Source organism: Taudactylus pleione, unplaced genomic scaffold (genome assembly GCF_031769625.1).
Source record: "Taudactylus pleione unplaced genomic scaffold, aTauple2 ptg002361l, whole genome shotgun sequence".
NCBI lineage: Eukaryota > Metazoa > Chordata > Amphibia > Anura > Myobatrachidae > Taudactylus > Taudactylus pleione.
In genome coordinates, this window is record NW_028286749.1 from 43,148 (window position 1) to 65,603 (window position 22,456).

General features: G+C 41.0%; 1 protein-coding gene across 1 annotated transcript in view; it reads left to right on the forward strand.

The window, feature by feature from the left end:
- LOC148431372 (arf-GAP with coiled-coil, ANK repeat and PH domain-containing protein 1-like) overlaps positions 1 to 22,456 on the forward strand; it is an 86,908-nt gene that overhangs the window by 37,954 nt on the left and 26,498 nt on the right. Inside the window, exons 3-4 of the mRNA XM_088466046.1 lie at positions 20,976 to 21,085; positions 21,168 to 21,278. Of these exons, the coding sequence (XP_088322172.1) occupies positions 20,976 to 21,085; positions 21,168 to 21,278 (221 nt within the window). The remainder of the gene's footprint in view (positions 1 to 20,975; positions 21,086 to 21,167; positions 21,279 to 22,456) is intronic.

Genomic DNA, 22,456 nt, shown 5'->3' on the forward strand with positions numbered 1-22,456 from the left:
GAGAGAGAGAGAAAGAGAGAAAGGGAGAGATAGAGACTGATAAAGGAAAAAAAATAGAGATACAGTACTGTAGAAAACAATGTGGTGTACTGTACAGTACTGTACTTACGCGGCATGGGGAGGCCATTGGGGCCAGATGCAGGGTCCCCGGCAGGGAGGGGAAGGGGCCCTTTGGTTGGTGATACTGTTGAAAAAAAAATGTTACTGTTACACAAGTACAGAAAAGAGAGAGACACTGTGAAAAGGAAAGAAAGTAGAGCGATATAAGAAAATGTAGCCTTCCGCTGGGGCTTCTATCGTCCACCCCCTCATCAATAATAAGGGCATCTGTGTGTACAGTATAAGAAAAAAAATATATACAAAAAATAAAAAAGGCAATAACAGTGCACTAGCGTGTCCATAAGTGTATTAATCATTACCACTGTCATGTGATGAGGCTGGTGGTAGGACTGTGGAAAGAGAACACTGTACCGTCAGTTTCCCTCAAAACCATTTGGAAACAAATAAACTGTACAAATCTTGACCAGAGCCTCCATAACACCAAAAACGAGAGAGAGAGAGAGAGAGAGAGAGAGAGAGACTGACGAGGGAAAAAAATGAGAGAAATACAGTACTATAGAAAACAATGTACTATACTTACGCGGCCTGGGGAGGCCACTGGGGCCAGGTGGTGGTGGTTGTGGAGCTGCAGGGGGGCTTCTAGAACTATGGGGAGAAAAAACATGTCATCATTTTGACTGAAAACAATGTGGAAAAATGTCAATAAATTCAGTATACACTTGCTGTACAGTATGGGCCATGGGCACTAGACCAGGTGTGTATGAGGCAATATTGTTTGCCACGGTGCCGCCCTCATCAACTGTACTCTATGCGCACTTGCTGATGCCGGCAGCGAGAAAAGATGAGGGGGTGGGAGGGTTAACAATATCCCTAATGCTGCATGTACAGTACAGGCCACTGGGGATATCGTTGACACCTCTGGGGAGCAGAAAATTGAGACTCAGGTTATTCTGAGGCACATGGGGAAAATGACCCTACAATATAGTATACAGTACAGTACATACTTTACAACAGGAACAGGGTAAATTGGCCTAGAAGGCATCAAGGATTAGAAAGAGGAAAACCACATGGGAATTCAGACAATACCCAAATACTGTACCTAACGCTACAGTACTGTACCTGCAAAGATAAATGTTACTAAGACAATTATGTTTTAAGTGTACAGTAACAATTGGACTACTGTACTGTATACTGTAACAAAAATGCTACTGTACGACAAGTCTCTACCAGATAACAACACAAACCAATACAGTATACTGTAGTACAAAAACTACTGTAGTCTGTGAAGCTGGCATTGGGCCCAACATAAAACAGTATGGTATATAAAAGAATATACAGTACAGTATGACCAAGTGGTGCCACCTCACACAGAGGCTCTGCACTGTCACCACCCCACGAGCTGTACTTTTGACTTGCAGGGTGCCAGGATAGGCACCCTGCTGCCAGAATTGCTGGCCTTTGCATACTGTACTTTGGATGCTATAGGCACACCCTGGCGTTTGACATTTTTTAGGGGGTCTACTTACTAAGCAGTGTTAGGAGACAGAGTGAAAAGTGATAAGGTACCAGCCAATCAGCTCCCAACTATCATTTTTCAAACACAGAATGTGAGATGACAGTTGGAGCTGATTGGCTGGCACCTTATCACTTTCTTATCACTTTTCACTCTGTCTCCTAACACTGCTTAGTAAATACTGTAGATCCCTGAATATGTCCGTGATGTAATAATGTCAGGCTTAAAGGGGGCAAGGCCTGCACAGATAAACAGTGTATACAGTAGGTCGACATAGATTTGGTCGACAGGCATTAGTATGGTGGATCAACTTGCCTTTTGTTACTGTAGATTTATTATACAAACAAGCCATGTCGACCAATAGTGTGTCGCTCTTTAGGCCATGTAGATTTAATGACCCTGTCAATCAAATCCCTGCCAGTCATGTGAGTGTGTGGTAACAACTGTCAGTCATCGTCAGATATCCAATACCCTACAGTGCATTGTACTGTATGTCAGAGTAGTGCATTGTACTGTATGTCAGAGTCGTGCAGTGTACTGTATGTCAGAGTCGTGCACTGTACTGTATGTCAGAGTAGTGCAGCGTACTGTATGTCAGAGTAGTGCAGCGTACTGTATGTCAGAGTCGTGCATTGTACTGTATGTCAGAGTCGTGCAGTGTACTGTATGTCAGAGTCGTGCACTGTACTGTATGTCAGAGTAGTGCAGCGTACTGTATGTCAGAGTCGTGCATTGTACTGTATGTCAGAGTCGTGCAGTGTACTGTATGTCAGAGTCGTGCACTGTACTGTATGTCAGAGTAGTGCAGCGTACTGTATGTCAGAGTCGTGCACTGTACTGTATGTCAGAGTAGTGCAGTGTACTGTATGTCAGAGTCGTGCACTGTACTGTATGTCAGAGTAGTGCAGCGTACTGTATGTCAGAGTAGTGCAGCGTACTGTATGTCAGAGTCGTGCATTGTACTGTATGTCAGAGTCGTGCAGTGTACTGTATGTCAGAGTCGTGCAGTGTACTGTATGTCAGAGTCGTGCACTGTACTGTATGTCAGAGTAGTGCAGCGTACTGTATGTCAGAGTAGTGCAGCGTACTGTATGTCAGAGTAGTGCATTGTACTGTATGTCAGAGTAGTGCAGCGTACTGTATGTCAGAGTAGTGCATTGTACTGTATGTCAGAGTAGTGCATTGTACTGTATGTCAGAGTAGTGCAGCGTACTGTATGTCAGAGTAGTGCAGCGTACTGTATGTCAGAGTAGTGCAGCGTACTGTATGTCAGAGTAGTGCATTGTACTGTATGTCAGAGTCGTGCAGTGTACTGTGTGTCAGAGTCGTGCAGTGTACTGTATGTCAGAGTCGTGCAGTGTACTGTATGTCAGAGTCGTGCAGTGTACTGTATGTCAGAGTCGTGCAGTGTACTGTATGTCGGAGTCGTGCAGTGTACTGTATGTCGGAGTCGTGCATTGTACTGTATGTCGGAGTCGTGCGGTGTACTGTATGTCGGAGTCGTGCATTGTACTGTATGTCAGAGTCGTGCATTGTACTGTATGTCAGAGTCGTGCATTGTACTGTATGTCAGAGTGGTGCATTGTACTGTATGTCAGAGTGGTGCAGTGTACTGTATGTCAGAGTGGTGCAGTGTACTGTATGTCAGAGTGGTGCAGTGTACTGTATGTCAGAGTAGTGCATTGTACTGTATGTCAGAGTAGTGCAGCGTACTGTATGTCAGAGTGGTGCAGTGTACTGGTTATTGTACTGTATACTGTAATTCATGTGATTGTACAGCAATACTGTACTTACTGCCTCTGAGACGCATCCAGATTCGGCATAGCCGTGGCCTGTCCCTGCATAGCAGGTCCGACCACCGGTGGCCACATTTTCAACAGATGGCACGGCTTGCCCTCCTGTATGACAGGTCTTTCTCCTGGTTAGTGGCAAAACTTTGGTCCCACCACTTAACCAGGAGAAAGAGCTCACCTGGAGAAAAACGCTGTGCTCGTCGCCATTTTCAACAGCCAGTGATGCACGACACACAATGCATGGTGCTAATTCATTACACACAGGCGCGTCACTCGTTACGGCAGGCATCTGTAGTGCCAAAGCAGTGTGGGCATCATGGGATCGAAGCCTGGAAGGCTACAATGTCTCACAGAAATCACTTGGTGGTGTGAAAATTCTGTCACTTACTGTATACCAACACATACAGGTACCGACGCACAAACAGCATCGAATAAATATAGAGCAATTAAAGTTCAATATTATTAAGTAAGTTTACTCCAGTACAGTAGATTCTCCTCAACTTCCAACCACCTGCCATGTGTACTGTATGCTACTCTACTCTATACCACCCAGCTGTATTTGAACTGAAACCACAGTGCGCTAGACATTGTATTGTTCGTATTGTACAAAATGCAGCGACGTACAGGTAAGGGCAGACCTTTGAGCTGACTGCTTACAGTAAATGGATTAACAAAGTGTCCTTTATTATGGTAATGAGAGGCTATTGCTTGCTTTGGGGGAATGGACATTGCTTGCTTTGGGGGAATGGACCTAATGCACTGTATGTGACTCCTGACCCACTGGGCATGTGCCAGAAATCTCATTGCAACCCTCCCGCTGGGCATGCACCAGAGATGCCATTTATAACCCCTCAGAGCTGGCTGACAGCCACCACACCGCCAACCGTGCTGACATTGATGCAAGTTTGCGCTTTAAACGCACAGTCAGTTTGTAATACAGAGACTTCTCTCTCATACAGAGCCCACCCACTACCAGTTTCTGAAGTCCTGAAATCACTATTGTGTCCAAGTCTTGGACAGCGCAGAGAGTGGCGCAAGAGTGCAAATTCAACCGCACCATCAGTTTGGAATATACAGTACAGACACATTCATAGCGGCACACTAGTTGTCTTAGCAGATGGGGGATGGTGTCCTTGGCAATGGTCACTATTCATAGCCTTTTCAGGCTACAAGGGCAGAGCTGATTGCTTACAGTAAATGGCTAACAGAGCATCCTTTATTATGGTAATGAGAGGCTCTTGCTTGCTTTGGGGGAAGGGACCTGATGCACTGTTTGTGACTCCCGACCCATTAGGCATGCGCCAGAAATCTCATTGCAAACCTCCCACTGGGCATGCACCAGAGATGCCATTTATGAACCCTCGGAGCTGGCTGACAGCCACCACAGCGCCAACCGTGCTGACATTGATGCAACTTTACGCTTTAAACACACAGTCAGTTTGTAATACAGTGACCTCTCTCTCAAACAGAGCCCACTACCAGTTACTGAACTCATGAAATCACTATAGTGTCCAAGTCTTGGACAGCATCGAAATCGACGCTATTTTGCACTTTAAATGCACAGTCAGTTTGTAATACAGAGACCTCTCTCTCATACAGATCCCACTACCAGTTACTGGTCATGAGAAATCATTATAGAGCCCAAGGCTGGAACAGCATCGACAATGATGCAAGATTGCGCTTTAAATGCACAAACTTTCAAAAGAAATGGTAGTTGCTCAGATCAGCTTAATTGCATAACACAGGTGCTTGTAAAGGGCGGGGTTTACTCTGAACACAGAAAAAAAAAAAAAGAGATTTGCCCCCCAGCACACTGCAGCAAAAACAATACTTAAATCCTACATGATAATAGCGATTCAGAGGTATTAGTTACATACATTTGCAAATATATGAATAAGCGCCAGGCCAATCGTCAAGGCTCCTCTATACTGGCATCCCTAGCATTAAGGGGTTCACGTCCGAGAAGCAAGGCACCCCAAAAAAATTCCAACCAAGGGCCATCCCCAGGGCATCACACGAAGTGCCATGTGGAGGTTTTTGGGGGTACCTCCAAGGTAAGTTAGCTCTCAGCTTTTATATGTACTGTTATCATGCAGTACATCAATTGTAATTATATGACCCAGAGTGGGTGCTACTATTATGTAGCAATAATTATTTTGGGGTGAGCGTTTGGGAGTGGGGCCCCCGGGGGGGTTCTGACAGGGCCTTTCTAATGGCATCACCACTTAATTCACATAGAATACTTTTATCACTTTTCTATTTGTTTGTATATTATTTATGTCATTTTAATTCTTTCTCATTTCATTAACACTTATTGATTTAGACTTACACATCTTTTCTTTATACTTCACTATCACTTTTTTCCCTTTTTCGTGTGATGCCCTGGGGATGGCCCTTGGTTGGAACTTTTTTGGGGTGCCTTGCTTCTCGGACGTGAACCCCTTAATGCTAGGGACGCCAGTATAGAGGAGCCTTGACGATTGGCCTGGCGCTTATTCATATATTTGCAAATGTGTGTAACTAATACCTCTGAATCGCTATTATCATGTAGGATTTAAGTATTGTTTTTGCTGCAGTGTGCTGGGGGGCAAATCTCTTTTTTTTTCTGGGCTTTAAATGCACAGTCAGTTTGTAATACAGAGACTTCCCTCTCAAACAGAGCTCACTACAGTAGCAGTTTCTGAAGTCATGAAATGACTATTGTGTACAAGTCTGGGACAGCACAGAGTGGCGCAAGTGTGAAAATTCAACAGCATACTGTAGTAACACAGACAACTGGGCATGTGCAGTGATGATCTTCCATATGCCACAGCATAGCAATGCATGGTGTATGGCTTGGCTCCACTGGGCATGCGCCATAGATCCCATTATAACCTCTCCACTAAATCCCATTGCAGCCCCTCTGAGCGGACAGCCACCACAGCACAGATATTGACGCAAGTTTGCACTTTTTAAACCCACAATCAGTTTGTAATGTCTTACTTTTAAGCAGCCTTTTAAACAACAACACTACTACAGTAGTTTCACTATAGTGTCCAGAGCCGACAGTGCCAAAAAAAAATAATTATTTTCCAGGGCTTGAACCCGGGACCAGCATTGTTGCAAAGTGATCACCTAACCACTAGCCCACAAGCCAGCTGTATTAAGAACCGCACATAGCGGGCTCATCCTTGTGCACTCCACCAACCCGCTGCTGTTTTTAATAATAAAATTGTCTTCCTTTCCAAATATTATACAATACTCCACCATTAGATAATAATTCATCCCATCTCGGTGAAAGCTGTGCGTGCATCTCATTAGTCTACAGTATTGGTTATACCGTGATAACAACTCTGGCAACGTCACTACTGTACAGTTATGTAAAATATGTGTACTGATTTGCGTCCTGTCCTAAGAGCTTACTGTATGTATGTGACATTAAAAATATTGGTTGTGCAAACATGCAAATACTGTACAGTGCGTGAATGTGATATCCATCCAATTTAACAGTATGGTATTCAGTACTAATTACAACAGTGGAGCACTAGCCACCCAGCGGCTAAGCGATGTATTACATGCCATAGCGTATCCTTAGTTGAAGAATACCATGGTATGCCACAAGTCCGGCCATCACGTAACATTCCATGGCGCGACTCAGAAGCCTGAATGCCACGCCATGAGCAACAAACTAGCTGGGCACATCTGTATCTATCTAATTTCTATCTATATGATATCTATCTCATATCTATCTCATATCCATATATCTATCTCATATCTATCTATCTCATATCTATCTATCTATCTCATATCTATCTCATCCATATATCTATCTCATATCTATCTATCTCATATCTATCTATCTAATATATATCTATCTATCTCATATCTATCTATCTATCTATCTCATATCTATCTATCTCATTTATATCTATCTCTCTATCTACAGTATCTATCTCATATCTATCTGTCTCATATCTATCTCATATCTATCTATCTATATCTCATATCTATCTCATATCTATGTATCTATCTCATATCTATCTATGTATCTCTCTCATATCTATCTATCTCATATTTATATATATATCTCATATCTATCTATCTCATATCTATCTATCTATCTATCTCATATCTATCTATCTATCTCATATCTATCTATATCTCATATCTATCTAAATATCTATCTCTATCTATATATCTATCTCTATCTATATATCTATCTATCTATCTCTATCTTGCATATCTCTCAGACACATACACTAAAACAATCTGGCGCTATAACTCCTGAGTGTTAGTGTATGGAAATATTATGACTGCTCCCAAAAGACAAAAGCGGGAAATATACCAACCCACAAATAGCTATAGCAGAGGAAATAAAGATAGATATGAGAGATATATAGATAGATATGAGAGAGATATAGATAGATATGAGAGAGATATATAGATAGATATGAGATAGTTAGATAGAAAGATATATAGATATGAGAGATAGATAATGAGATAGATATGAAATAGATAATGAGATAGATAGATAATGAGATAGATAATGAGATAGATAGATAATAAAAAGTAATTCTAGGCGCTGTCAGAATATTAAATTTAATCCAAATGTATTAAAAGATAAATACACTATATCCAATAGAAAAAGACAAAACAATAGAACATAAGATCGTATCCCCACATAAAAATTCCTAATCAGGATTGTATGACATATGTCTATAACCATTAATGAGAGAAACTTCAGAATATTAATACAGTTCCAAGTGCTTGTGTCCAGATAAAGAATAACACAGGCGTCTGTATCCACCGGTGTGGAGAGATTGTATCCAATATATGGTCACAGTTACTTTGTTTCCAATAGAGGCATATTGTACAGGATAAATGTCACTCTGCAGACCAGAGCTTCAGGTGCTGAGAGATGTACTAAGTTCCTGTAATTAGTAATGCAGACCAGAGCTTCAGGTGCTGAGAGATGTACTAAGTTCCTGTAATTAGTAATGCAGACCAGAGCTTCTGGTGCTTAGAGATGTGCTAAGTTCCTGTAATTAGTAATACAGACCAGAGCTTCAGGTGCTGAGAGATGTGCTAAGTTCCTGTAATTAGTAATACAGACCAGAGCTTCAGGTGCTGAGAGATGTGCTAAGTTCCTGTAATTAGTAATACAGACCAGAGCTTCAGGTGCTGAGAGATGTGCTAAGTTCCTGTAATTAGTAATACAGACCAGAGCTTCAGGTGCTGAGAGATGTGCTAAGTTCCTGTAATTAGTAATACAGACCAGAGCTTCAGGTGCTTAGAGATGTGCTAAGTTCCTGTAATTAGTAATACAGACCAGAGCTTCAGGTGCTGAGAGATGTGCTAAGTTCCTGTAATTAGTAATACAGACCAGAGCTTCAGGTGCTGAGAGATGTGCTAAGTTCCTGTAATTAGTAATACAGACCAGAGCTTCAGGTGCTGAGAGATGTGCTATGTTCCTGTAATTAGTAATACAGACCAGATCTTCAGGTGCTGAGAGATGTACTAAGTTCCTGTAATTAGTAATACAGACCAGAGCTTCAGGTGCTGAGAGCTGTGCTAAGTTCCTGTAATTAGTAATGCAGACCAGAGCTTCAGGTGCTGAGAGCTGTGCTAAGTTCCTGTAATTAGTAATGCAGACCAGAGCTTCAGGTGCTGAGAGATGTGCTAAGTTCCTGTAATGAGTCATACAGACCAGAGCGTCAGGTGCTGAGAGATGTGCTAAGTTCCTGTAATGAGTCATGCAGACCAGAGCTTCAGGTGCTGAGAGAAGTGCTAAGTTCCTGTAATTAGTCATGCAGACCAGAGCGTCAGGTGCTGAGAGCTGTGCTAAGTTCCTGTAATTAGTAATGCAGACCAGAGCTTCAGGTGCTGAGAGATGTGCTAAGTTCCTGTAATTAGTAATGCAGACCAGAGCTTCAGGTGCTGAGAGATGTACTAAGTTCCTGTAATTAGTAATACAGACCAGAGCTTCAGGTGCTGAGAGATGTGCTAAGTTCCTGTAATTAGTAATACAGACCAGAGCTTCAGGTGCTGAGAGATGTGCTAAGTTCCTGTAATTAGTAATACAGACCAGAGCTTCAGGTGCTGAGAGATGTGCTAAGTTCCTGTAATTAGTAATACAGACCAGAGCTTCAGGTGCTTAGAGATGTGCTAAGTTCCTGTAATTAGTAATACAGACCAGAGCTTCAGGTGCTGAGAGATGTGCTAAGTTCCTGTAATTAGTAATACAGACCAGAGCTTCAGGTGCTGAGAGATGTGCTAAGTTCCTGTAATTAGTAATACAGACCAGAGCTTCAGGTGCTGAGAGATGTGCTATGTTCCTGTAATTAGTAATACAGACCAGATCTTCAGGTGCTGAGAGATGTACTAAGTTCCTGTAATTAGTAATACAGACCAGAGCTTCAGGTGCTGAGAGCTGTGCTAAGTTCCTGTAATTAGTAATGCAGACCAGAGCTTCAGGTGCTGAGAGCTGTGCTAAGTTCCTGTAATTAGTAATGCAGACCAGAGCTTCAGGTGCTGAGAGATGTGCTAAGTTCCTGTAATGAGTCATACAGACCAGAGCGTCAGGTGCTGAGAGATGTGCTAAGTTCCTGTAATGAGTCATGCAGACCAGAGCTTCAGGTGCTGAGAGAAGTGCTAAGTTCCTGTAATTAGTCATGCAGACCAGAGCGTCAGGTGCTGAGAGCTGTGCTAAGTTCCTGTAATTAGTAATGCAGACCAGAGCTTCAGGTGCTGAGAGATGTGCTAAGTTTGTATTAGTCTGAGACAGAGCTTCAGGTGCTGAGAGATGTACTAAGTTCTGTAATTAGTATACTGCAGCAGAGCTTCAGGTGCTGAGAGATGTGCTAAGTCTGTAATTAGTATACAGACAGAGCTTCAGGTGCTGAGAGATGTGCTAAGTCCTGTAATTAGTAATACAGACCAGAGCTTCAGGTGCTGAGATGTGCTAAGTTCCTGTATTAGTAATGCAGACCAGATCGTCAGTGCTGTAGCTGAAGCCGTTGTGCTTGATTGCTACATTGCTGCGAGTTCAGTGTGGGCTGTCGAAGGTCTGGTAAGTTGAAGTCAGATCGACCAGACGTATGCGTTAGCTGTGCTGAGAGTTCCTGTAATTAGTAATGCAGACCAGAGCTTCAGGTGCTGAGAGATGTGCTAAGTTCCTGTAATTAGTAATACAGACCAGAGCTTCAGGTGCTGAGAGATGTGCTAAGTTCCTGTAATTAGTAATACAGACCAGAGCTTCAGGTGCTGAGAGATGTGCTAAGTTCCTGTAATTAGTAATGCAGACCAGAGCGTCAGGTGCTGAGAGATGTGCTAAGTTCCTGTAATGAGTCATACAGACCAGAGCTTCAGGTGCTGAGAGATGTACTAAGTTCCTGTAATGAGTCATGCAGACCAGAGCTTCAGGTGCTGAGAGCAGTGCTAAATTCCTGTAATTAGTCATGCAGACCAGAGCTTCAGGTGCTGAGAGAAGTGCTAAATTCCTGTAATTAGTAATACAGACCAGAGCTTCAGGTGCTGAGAGATGTGCTAAGTTCCTGTAATTAGTAATGCAGACCAGAGCTTCAGGTGCTGAGAGATGTGCTAAGTTCCTGTAATTAGTAATGCAGACCAGAGCTTCAGGTGCTGAGAGATGTGCTGTTCCTGTAATTAGTAATGCAGACCAGAGCTTCAGGTGCTGAGAGATGTGCTAAGTTCCTGTAATTAGTAATACAGACCAGAGCTTCAGGTGCTGAGAGATGTGCTAAGTTCCTGTAATTAGTAATACAGACCAGAGCTTCAGGTGCTGAGAGATGTGCTAAGTTCCTGTAATTAGTAATACAGACCAGAGCTTCAGGTGCTGAGAGATGTGCTAAGTTCCTGTAATTAGTAATACAGACCAGAGCTTCAGGTGCTGAGAGATGTACTAAGTTCCTGTAATTAGTAATGCAGACCAGAGCTTCAGGTGCTGAGAGATGTGCTAAGTTCCTGTAATTAGTAATGCAGACCAGAGCTTCAGGTGCTGAGAGATGTACTAAGTTCCTGTAATTAGTAATACAGACCAGAGCTTCAGGTGCTGAGAGATGTGCTAAGTTCCTGTAATTAGTAATACAGACCAGAGCTTCAGGTGCTGAGAGATGTGCTAAGTTCCTGTAATTAGTAATACAGACCAGAGCTTCAGGTGCTGAGAGATGTGCTAAGTTCCTGTAATTAGTAATGCAGACCAGATCTTCAGGTGCTGAGAGATGTGCTAAGTTCCTGTAATTAGTAATGCAGACCAGAGCTTCAGGTGCTGAGAGCTGTGCTAAGTTCCTGTAATTAGTAATGCAGACCAGAGCTTCAGGTGCTGAGAGCTGTGCTAAGTTCCTGTAATTAGTAATGCAGACCAGAGCTTCAGGTGCTGAGAGATGTGCTAAGTTCCTGTAATTAGTAATGCAGACCAGAGCTTCAGGTGCTGAGAGATGTGCTAAGTTCCTGTAATTAGTAATACAGACCAGAGCTTCAGGTGCTGAGAGATGTGCTAAGTTCCTGTAATTAGTAATGCAGACCAGAGCGTCAGGTGCTGAGAGATGTGCTAAGTTCCTGTAATGAGTCATACAGACCAGAGCTTCAGGTGCTGAGAGATGCGTTACGTTCCTGTCATTAGTAATACAGACCAGAGCTTCAGGTGCTGAGAGATGCGCTAAGTTCCTGTAATTAGTAATACAGACCAGAGCTTCAGGTGCTGAGAGATGCGCTAAGTTCCTGTAATTAGTAATACAGACCAGAGCTTCAGGTGCTGAGAGATGCGCTAAGTTCCTGTAATTAGTAATACAGACCAGAGCTTCAGGTGCTGAGAGATGCGCTAAGTTCCTGTAATTAGTAATACAGACCAGAGCTTCAGGTGCTGACAGATGTACTAAGTTCCTGTAATTAGTAATGCAGACCAGAGCTTCAGGTGCTGAGAGATGCACTAAGTTCCTGTAATTAGTAATGCAGACCAGAGCTTCAGGTGCTGAGAGATGTGCTAAGTTCCTGTTATTAGTAATGCAGACCAGAGCTTCAGGTGCTGAGAGATGTGCTAAGTTCCTGTAATTAGTAATACAGACCAGAGCTTCAGGTGCTGAGAGATGTGCTAAGTTCCTGTAATTAGTAATGCAGACCAGAGCTTCAGGTGCTGAGAGATGTGCTAAGTTCCTGTAATTAGTAATACAGACCAGAGCTTCAGGTGCTGAGAGATGTGCTAAGTTCCTGTAATTAGTAATACAGACCAGAGCTTCAGGTGCTGAGAGATGTGCTAACTTCCTGTAATTAGTAATACAGACCAGAGCTTCAGGTGCTGAGAGATGTGCTAAGTTCCTGTAATTAGTAATACAGACCAGAGCTTCAGGTGCTGAGAGATGAGCGAAGTTCCTGTAATTAGTAATACAGACCAGAGCTTCAGGTTCTGAGAGATGTACTAAGTTCCTGTAATTAGTAATACAGACCAGAGCTTCAGGTGCTGAGAGATGTGCTAAGTTCCTGTAATTAGTAATGCAGACCAGAGCTTCAGGTGCTGAGAGATGTACTAAGTTCCTGTAATTAGTAATGCAGACCAGAGCTTCAGGTGCTGAGAGATGTACTAAGTTCCTGTAATTAGTAATACAGACCAGACTTTCAGGTGCTGAGAGATGTGCTAAGTTCCTGTAATTAGTAATACAGACCAGAGCTTCAGGTGCTGAGAGATGTGCTAAGTTCCTGTAATTAGTAATACAGACCAGAGCTTCAGGTGCTGAGAGATGTGCTATGTTCCTGTAATTAGTAATACAGACCAGAGCTTCAGGTGCTGAGAGATGTACTAAGTTCCTGTAATTAGTAATACAGACCAGAGCTTCAGGTGCTGAGAGATGTGCTAAGTTCCTGTAATTAGTAATACAGACCAGAGCTTCAGGTGCTGAGAGATGTACTAAGTTCCTATAATTAGTAATGCAGACCAGAGCTTCAGGTGCTGAGAGATGTGCTAAGTTCCTGTAATTAGTAATACAGACTAGCCTTCACTCTCCAACCATTGCTGACATATGGAGACAAGATGGGCACTTGTTTCTCTGATCCGTACACAGTCTTACAAGTCACATACAGGACATTAAGTGTCATAGATAATGTATCTGTGGATATTTATGGTGTTTGTACATAGCCGGCTTACTTATGTGGCCTCTCATAGAGAGCTGCTATTGCTGTGTGGGGCTGATCGGCAGTGGTACAGTCAATTAAAGGTTTATACCTCACTGCCACGGCCACTCCAAATTAGCGCCTTACGTGATTACAGCCACGGGGAATAATGTCAGGGTTGACCGGTCAGTACTTTCACCCAGACGACTCTACGCGTTTCTGCGCCTTTGGCAGTATCGGCTGCTTCCCCAGGAGACAATGGCGCTTGTGTCCTGCACCAGTACGTTTACATGTAGCGGCCAGCTGCCCGTAATTAGATCGGCAAATCCTTGGGTGATTAGAGTGTATTATTCACCAGCTGGATCCTTTTTGTCTGTTTGTTTTAAAATCAAAGCTACCTGTGATCTGGTTCCAGAGTATCAGACCAGAAGGATCCACAGAAAAAAATGAAATATCCATTATCTTAGTGTCATATTAATGAAAATGACTAAATAATCCAAATTCAGAATATGTTAACTTCCTATATCTTAGATATTTATGCTACAATTGATATTGGATATATAGATCTCTCAAATCTAGAACCTACTCATAGTTCACAAAAAGAAATATTTTGTATAGTAAAATACCTAAAAACATTAACCAATTTTAATTTACATCCATATACTCCACTTAGAACATACAATGGCTGATGCACATAATATAAATAAGAAGAAATAATAAGTGTATGTGTGTGTGTGTATATATATATATACTTGTAACATACATAGTCTATATATTCATTATCCCCTTTCAGCCAGACAATTGCACATAGAGACCATGGGAAAAACCCAACATAAAAAAAGAATAAAAGCAAAATACTTGTTATTAGTAATTTAGTTCCAGATAAATCTAATCACTGTCGTTTTTAGAGATTCAGAAAACCTTAAATGTAAATTAGCCCCTAGTCATTTTAGTAGACAGGGGGGACAAAAAACATCTGTAGCAATAAATATGTCTGGAATTTGGAAACCACAAAAACCAGTCAGACATCATAAGTGTGGCAAAAGTGGTTGTTTAACCTGTATACGTGCCATGATAAAAACGGTGGAATTTTACTGCTTTTGTATCACAGGAAAGATTTAAGATGAATAACTTTACCAACTGTAGGTCGGCCTATGTCATATATTTAATTACTTGTGCTTGAGGCCTACAATATGTGGGACACACAACCGCTACATGTTCAGGTTCTTCAACATCAAAGATCTTGGACTAAGAAACTTAAGACTCACCCTCTAGCTAAACATGTTGTGTCCTGTCAGGGTGATAATTCGGTTGACAGCGATTGAGTGGCTCATCCCTACAAAAAGAGGGGGCGATAGGTTAGGATTGCTTTGTAAACACAAAGCGTATTGGATTTTCCGTTTATAGACCCTTATGGCACAGGGTCAATTTTGCGTGTATACTCTTTTTATGTTGGGTTTTTACCATGGTCTCTATGTGCAATAGTCTGGTTGAAAGGCTATAATGAATATGTATGTTTTATTTTATGTGTGTATGTATATATATATATATATATATATATATATATATATACACTTATTATTTTATCTTCTTTATATTATATTATATATATGGATATTTATTTTTATTTCTCCCTTATTACATCTCTGTATGGATCTATATTTGTTTGAAAGTCTCTAAATGTCATAGAGAGGAAAAAAATATACCAAAAATGAAATAAAGAAAGAAAAACAAAACAAAAACTAAAGTAACCAATAAATAAGAATAAAATAGTTTGTGTATTTATATTATGTGCATCAGCCATTGTATGTTCTAAGTGGAGTATATGGATGTAAATTAAAATTGGTTAATGTTTCTAGGTATTTTACTATACAAAATATTTCTTTTTGTGAACTATGAGTAGGTTCTAGATTTAAGAGATCTATATATCCAAAATCAATTGTAGCATAAATATCTAAGATATAGGAAGTTAACATATTCTGAATTTGGATTATTTAGTCATTTTCATTAATATGACACTAAGATAATGGATATTTCATTTTTTTCTGTGGATCCTTCTGGTCTGATACTCTGGAACCAGATCACAGGTAGCTTTGATTTTAAAACAAACAGACAAAAAGGATCCAGCTGGTGAATAATACACTCTAATCACCCAAGGATTTGCCGATCTAATTACGGGCAGCTGGCCGCTACATGTAAACGTACTGGTGCAGGACACAAGCGCCATTGTCTCCTGGGGAAGCAGCCGATACTGCCAAAGGCGCAGAAATGCGTAGAGTCGTCTGGGTGAAAGTACTGACCGGTCAACCCTGACATTATTCCCCGTGGCTGTAATCACGTAAGGCGCTAATATGGAGTGGCCGTGGCAGTGAGGTATAAACCTTTAATTGACTGTACCACTGCCGATCAGCCCCACACAGCAATAGCAGCTCTCTATGAGAGGCCAGATAAGTAAGCCGGCTATGTACATACACCATAAATATCCACAGATACATTATCTATGACACTTAATGTCCTGTCTGTGACTTGTAAGACTGTGTAGGGATCAGAGAAACAAGTGCCTGTCTTGTCTCCATATGTCAGCAATGGTTGGAGAGTGAAGGCTAGTCTGTATTACTAATTACAGGAACTTAGCACATCTCTCAGCACCTGAAGCTCTGGTCTGCATTACTAATTACAGGAACTTAGTACATCTCTCAGCACCTGAAGCTCTGGTCTGCATTACTAATTACAGGAACTTAGTACATCTCTCAGCACCTGAAGCTCTGGTCTGTATTACTAATTACAGGAACTTAGCACATCTCTCAGCACCTGAAGCTCTGGTCTGTATTACTAATTACAGGAACTTAGTACATCTCTCAGCACCTGAAGCTCTGGTCTGTATTACTAATTACAGGAACTTAGTACATCTCTCAGCACCTGAAGCTCTGGTCTGTATTACTAATTACAGGAACATAGCACATCTCTCAGCACCTGAAGCTCTGGTCTGCATTACTAATTACAGGAACTTAGTACATCTCTCAGCACCTGAAGCTCTGGTCTGTATTACTAATTACAGGAACTTAGTACATCGCTCAGCACCTGAAGCTCTGATCTGCATTACTAATTACAGGAACTTAGTACATCTCTCAGCACCTGAATCTGTGGTCTGCATTACTAATTACAGGAACTTAGTACATCTCTCAGCACCTGAAGCTCTGGTCTGCATTACTAATTACGGGAACTTAGCACATCTCTCAGCACCTGAAGCTCTGGTCTGTATTACTAATTACGGGAACTTAGCACATCTCTCAGCACCTGAAGCTCTGGTTTGTATTACTAATTACGGGAACTTAGCACATCTCTCAGCACCTGAAGCTCTGGTCTGTATTACTAATTACGGGAACGTAGCGCATCTCTCAGCACCTGAAGCTCTGGTCTGTATTACTAATTACGGGAACGTAGCGCATCTCTCAGCACCTGAAGCTCTGGTCTGCATTACTAATTACAGGAACTTAGCGCATCTCTCAGCACCTGAAGCGCTGTTCTGTATTACTAATTACAGGAACTTAGTGCATCTCTCACCACCTGAAGCTCTGGTCTGTATTACTAATTACGGGAACTTAGCACATCTCTCAGCACCTGAAGCTCTGGTCTGCATTACTAATTACAGGAACTTAGTACATCTCTCAGCACCTGAAGCTCTGGTCTGTATTACTAATTACAGGAACTTAGTACATCTCTCAGCACCTGAAGCTCTGGTCTGCATTACTAATTACAGGAACTTAGTACATCTCTCAGCACCTGAAGCTCTGGTCTGTATTACTAATTACAGGAACTTAGCACATCTCTCAGCACCTGAAGCTCTGGTCTGCATTACTAATTACAGGAACTTAGTACATCTCTCAGTACCTGAAGCTCTGGTCTGCATTACTAATTACAGGAACTTAGTACATCTCTTAGCACTTGAAGCTCAGGTCTGTATTACTAATTACAGGAACTTAGTACATCTCTCAGCACCTGAAGCTCTGGTCTGTATTACTAATTACAGGAACTTAGTACATCTCTCAGCACCTGAAGTTCTGGTCTGCATTACTAATTACAGGAACTTAGTACATCTCTCAGCACCTGAAGCTCTGGTCTGTATTACTAATTACAGGAACTTAGCACATCTGTCAGCACCTGAAGCTCTGGTCTGCATTACTAATTACAGGAACTTAGCACATCTATCAGCACCTGAAGCTCTGGTCTGCATTACTAATTACAGGAACTTAGTACATCTCTCAGCAACTGAAGCTCTGGTCTGTATTACTAATTACAGGAACTTGGTACATCTCTCAGCACCTGCAGCTCTGGTCTGCATTACTAATTACAGGAACTGTATTACTAATTACAGGAACTTAGCACATCTCTCAGCACCTGCAGCTCTGGTCTGCATTACTAATTACAGGAACTGCATTACTAATTACAGGAACTTAGCACATCTCTCAGCACCTGAAGCTCTGGTCTGTATTACTAATTACAGGAACTTAGCACATCTCTCAGCACCTGAAGCTCTGGTCTGTATTACTAATTACAGGAACTTAGCACATCTCTCAGCACCTGAAGCTCTGGTCTGTATTACTAATTACAGGAACTTAGCACATCTCTCAGCACCTGAAGCTCTGGTCTGTATTACTAATTACAGGAACTTAGCACATCTCTCAGCACCTGAAGCTCTGGTCTGTATTACTAATTACAGGAACTTAGCACATCTCTCAGCACCTGAAGCTCTGGTCTGTATTACTAATTACAGGAACGTAGCACATCTCTCAGCACCTGAAGCTCTGGTCTGCATTACTAATTACAGGAACTTAGCACATCTCTCAGCACCTGAAGCTCTGATCTGCATTACTAATTACAGGAACTTAGCACATCTCTCAGCACCTGAAGCTCTGGTCTGTATTACTAATTACAGGAACTTAGCACATCTCTCAGCACCTGAAGCTCTGGTCTGTATTACTAATTACAGGAACGTAGTACATCTCCCAGCACCTGAAGCTCTGGTCTGTATTACTAATTACAGGAACGTAGTACATCTCCCAGCACCTGAAGCTCTGGTCTGTATGACTAATTACAGGAACTTAGCACATCTCTCAGCACCTGAAGCTCTGGTCTGCATTACTAATTACAGGAACTTAGTACATCTCTCAGCACCTGAAGCTCTGGTCTGTATTACTAATTACAGGAACTTAGTACATCTCTCAGCACCTGAAGCTCTGGTCTGTATTACTAATTACAGGAACTTAGTACATCTCTCAGCACCTGAAGCTCTGGTCTGTATTACTAATTACAGGAACTTAGCACATCTCTCAGCACCTGAAGCTCTGGTCTGTATTACTAATTACAGGAACTTAGCACATCTCTCAGCACCTGAAGCTCTGGTCTGTATTACTAATTACAGGAACTTAGCACATCTCTCAGCACCTGAAGCTCTGGTCTGTATTACTAATTACAGGAACTTAGCACATCTCTCAGAACCTGAAGCTCTGGTCTGTATTACTAATTACAGGAACTTAGCACATCTCTCAGAACCTGAAGCTCTGGTCTGCAGAGTGACATTTATCCTGTACAATATGCCTCTATTGGAAACAAAGTAACTGTGACCATATATTGGATACAGATGACTACCTGTGTTATTCTTTATCTGGACACAAGCACTTGGAACTGTATTAATATTCTGAAGTTTCTCTCATTAATGGTTATAGACATATGTCATACAATCCTGATTAGGAATTTTTAAGTTTGGATACGATCTTATGTTCTATTGTTTTGTTTTATTGTATTGGATATAGTGTATTTATCTTTTTAATACATTTGGTTTAAATTTAATATCCTGATTAGAAATACTTTTTATTATCTATCTTTCTATCTAACTATCTCATATCTATCTATCCCATATCTATCTTTCCCATATCTATCTATCTCATTATCTATCTCCTATCTATTCAATTATCTATCTATCTATCTCATATCTATCTGATCTATCTATCTCACATCTTCCTGTTTCATTATCTATCTATCTCATTATCTATCTATCTCATAATCTCTCATATCTATCTATCTCATTATCTATCTCCTATCTATTCAATTATCTATCTATCTATCTCATATCTATCTGATCTATCTATCTCACATCTTCCTGTTTCATTATCTATCAATCTCATTATCTATCTATCTATCTATCTGTCTATCTATCTATCTATCTATCTATCTATCTATCTATCTCATATCTGTCTGTTTCATTATCTATCTATCTCATATCTATCTATTCAATTATCTATCTATCTCATTATCTATCTCCCTCATATCTATCTTTTCAATCATCTATCTATCTATCTATCTATCTATCTATCTATCTATCTATCTATCTATCTATCTCATTATCTATCTATCTCGTAATCTCTCATATCTATCTCATATCTATCTATCTATCTATCTCATTATCTATCTCATATCTATCTATCTCATTATCTATCTATCTCCTATTTATCTATTCAATTATCTATCTATCTCATATCTATCTATTCAATTATCTATCTTTCTATCTCATATCTATCTATCTATCTATCTCATTATCTATATCATATCTATCTATCTATCTTATTATCTATCTATCTATCTATCTATCTATCTCATATCTATCTATTCAATTATCTATCTTTCTATCTCATATCTATTATCTATCTCATTATCTATCTCATATCTATCTATCTCATTATCTATCTATCTCATATCTATCTAACTCATTATCTATATTTCTATCTCATATCTATGTACTCAATTATTTGTCTCTGTACCATACTTGCCTACACTCATGGTTTTTGCGGTTTTCCTGATTTCTCGGGTAACCCCCCGCACCCCTGGAAGGGTAGGCTCTTCTCCCACATTCCTAGTGAAGTGGGCAGAATGGGGAGAATTTCCGCAGCGATTGCAGGTCCCCATGTAGGGGGCTGGGCTTAATGACACAACTCTGCATTAGTCATGTTATTTAGCCCAACCCCTATTTAAATTAGAACCAAACACGGCTGTTTTCGTGAAGGGGGTGGGGCTTAATGATGCAACAGGCCCCGCCCCATCACAACCCACCTGCTTCTCCTCCCCCAGCCTCTCCCGGTGCTCTGTATCTCCTTCTCTATCTGTGGAGATGTTGCCCATAGCTACCAATCAGATTCTATTTAATATTTATCTAGCACTTCCTAGAAGATAATAGCTAGAATCTGATCGGTTGCTATGGGCAACATCTCTACTTCTAAAAACCCTCTTTAGTAATACCCCTATATGTCTCTGTCTATGTGTATGTGTGTCTATCTGTTTCCATCGTTGTGTGTCTCTGTCTTTCTACTATGTGTGTCTCTCTGTCTCTTTCTGTATTTCTGTATGTCTATCTCTTTCTATCTATCTCTGTCTCTCTATGTGTATCTGTCTCTTTATGTATCTCTCTCTCTCTCTCTCTCTCTCTCTCTCTCATGCTTCTTCTGCCTCCCCAGGACTCTCTCGTTGCCTGCGAATTTCTGCTGCAGAACGGGGCGAGCGTCAATCATGTGGATAAGTACGGCCGGGGACCCCTGCACCATGCTACGCTGCAGGGGTATACGGGGTAAGTCCAGCATAGACCCTCTCTATGGAATTACTCCTAGAAATGTCCCTGTACCTGCTGATATCTCCCGTTTATGTCATAGGCTGGCCTGTCTGTTCCTGAAGCGGGGTGCAGACATTAATGCTCTGGATACTGATGGGAAGGACGTCCTCTCCATCGCTATAGAAGCGGCCAATGCAGACATTGTAACACTGTGAGTGACATTACATGGGGGGCACTAATCTCCATATATGCTATAACATGGAATGATAGATACTGTATTATATCATCTCTCTATCTGTGTAATTCTGTAATGTTATATCACCGGTTTAGCTGTAGTAACACTGTGAGTGACATTACATGGGGGGCACTAATCTCCATATATGCTATAACATGGAATGATAGATATTGTATTATATCATCTCTCTATCTGTGTAACTCTGTAATGTTATATCACCTGTTTAGCTGTAGTAATACTGTGAGTGACATTACATGGGGGGCACTAATCTCCATATATGCTATAACATGGAATGATAGAGAGATGATATAATACAGGATCTATCTGTGTAATTCTGTAATGTTATATCACCTGTTTAGCTGTAGTAACACTGTGAGTGACATTACATGGGGGGCACTAATCTCCATATATGCTATAACATGGAATGATAGATATTGTATTATATCATCTCTCTATCTGTGTAATTCTGTAATGTTATATCACCGGTTTAGCTGTAGTAACACTGTGAGTGACATTACATGGGGGGCACTAATCTCCATATATGCTATAACATGGAATGATAGATATTGTATTATATCATCTCTCTATCTGTGTAACTCTGTAATGTTATATCACCTGTTTAGCTGTAGTAACACTGTAATGTTATATCACCGGTTTAGCTGTAGTAACACTGTGAGTGACATTACATGGGGGGTACTAATCTCCATATATGCTATAACATGGAATGATAGAGAGATGATATAATACAGGATCTATCTGTGTAATTCTGTAATGTTATATCACTGGTTTAGCTGTAGTAACACTGTGTGTGACATTACATGGGGGGCACTAATCTCCATATATGCTATAACATGGAATGATAGATACTGTATTATATCATCTCTCTATCTGTGTAATTCTGTAATGTTATATCACCTGTTTAGCTGTAGTAACACTGTGAGTGACATTACATGGGGGGCACTAATCTCCATATATGCTATAACATGGAATGATAGATATTGTATTATATCATCTCTCTATCTGTGTAACTCTGTAATGTTATATCACCTGTTTAGCTGTAGTAATACTGTGAGTGACATTACATGGGGGGCACTAATCTCCATATATGCTATAACATGGAATGATAGAGAGATGATATAATACAGGATCTATCT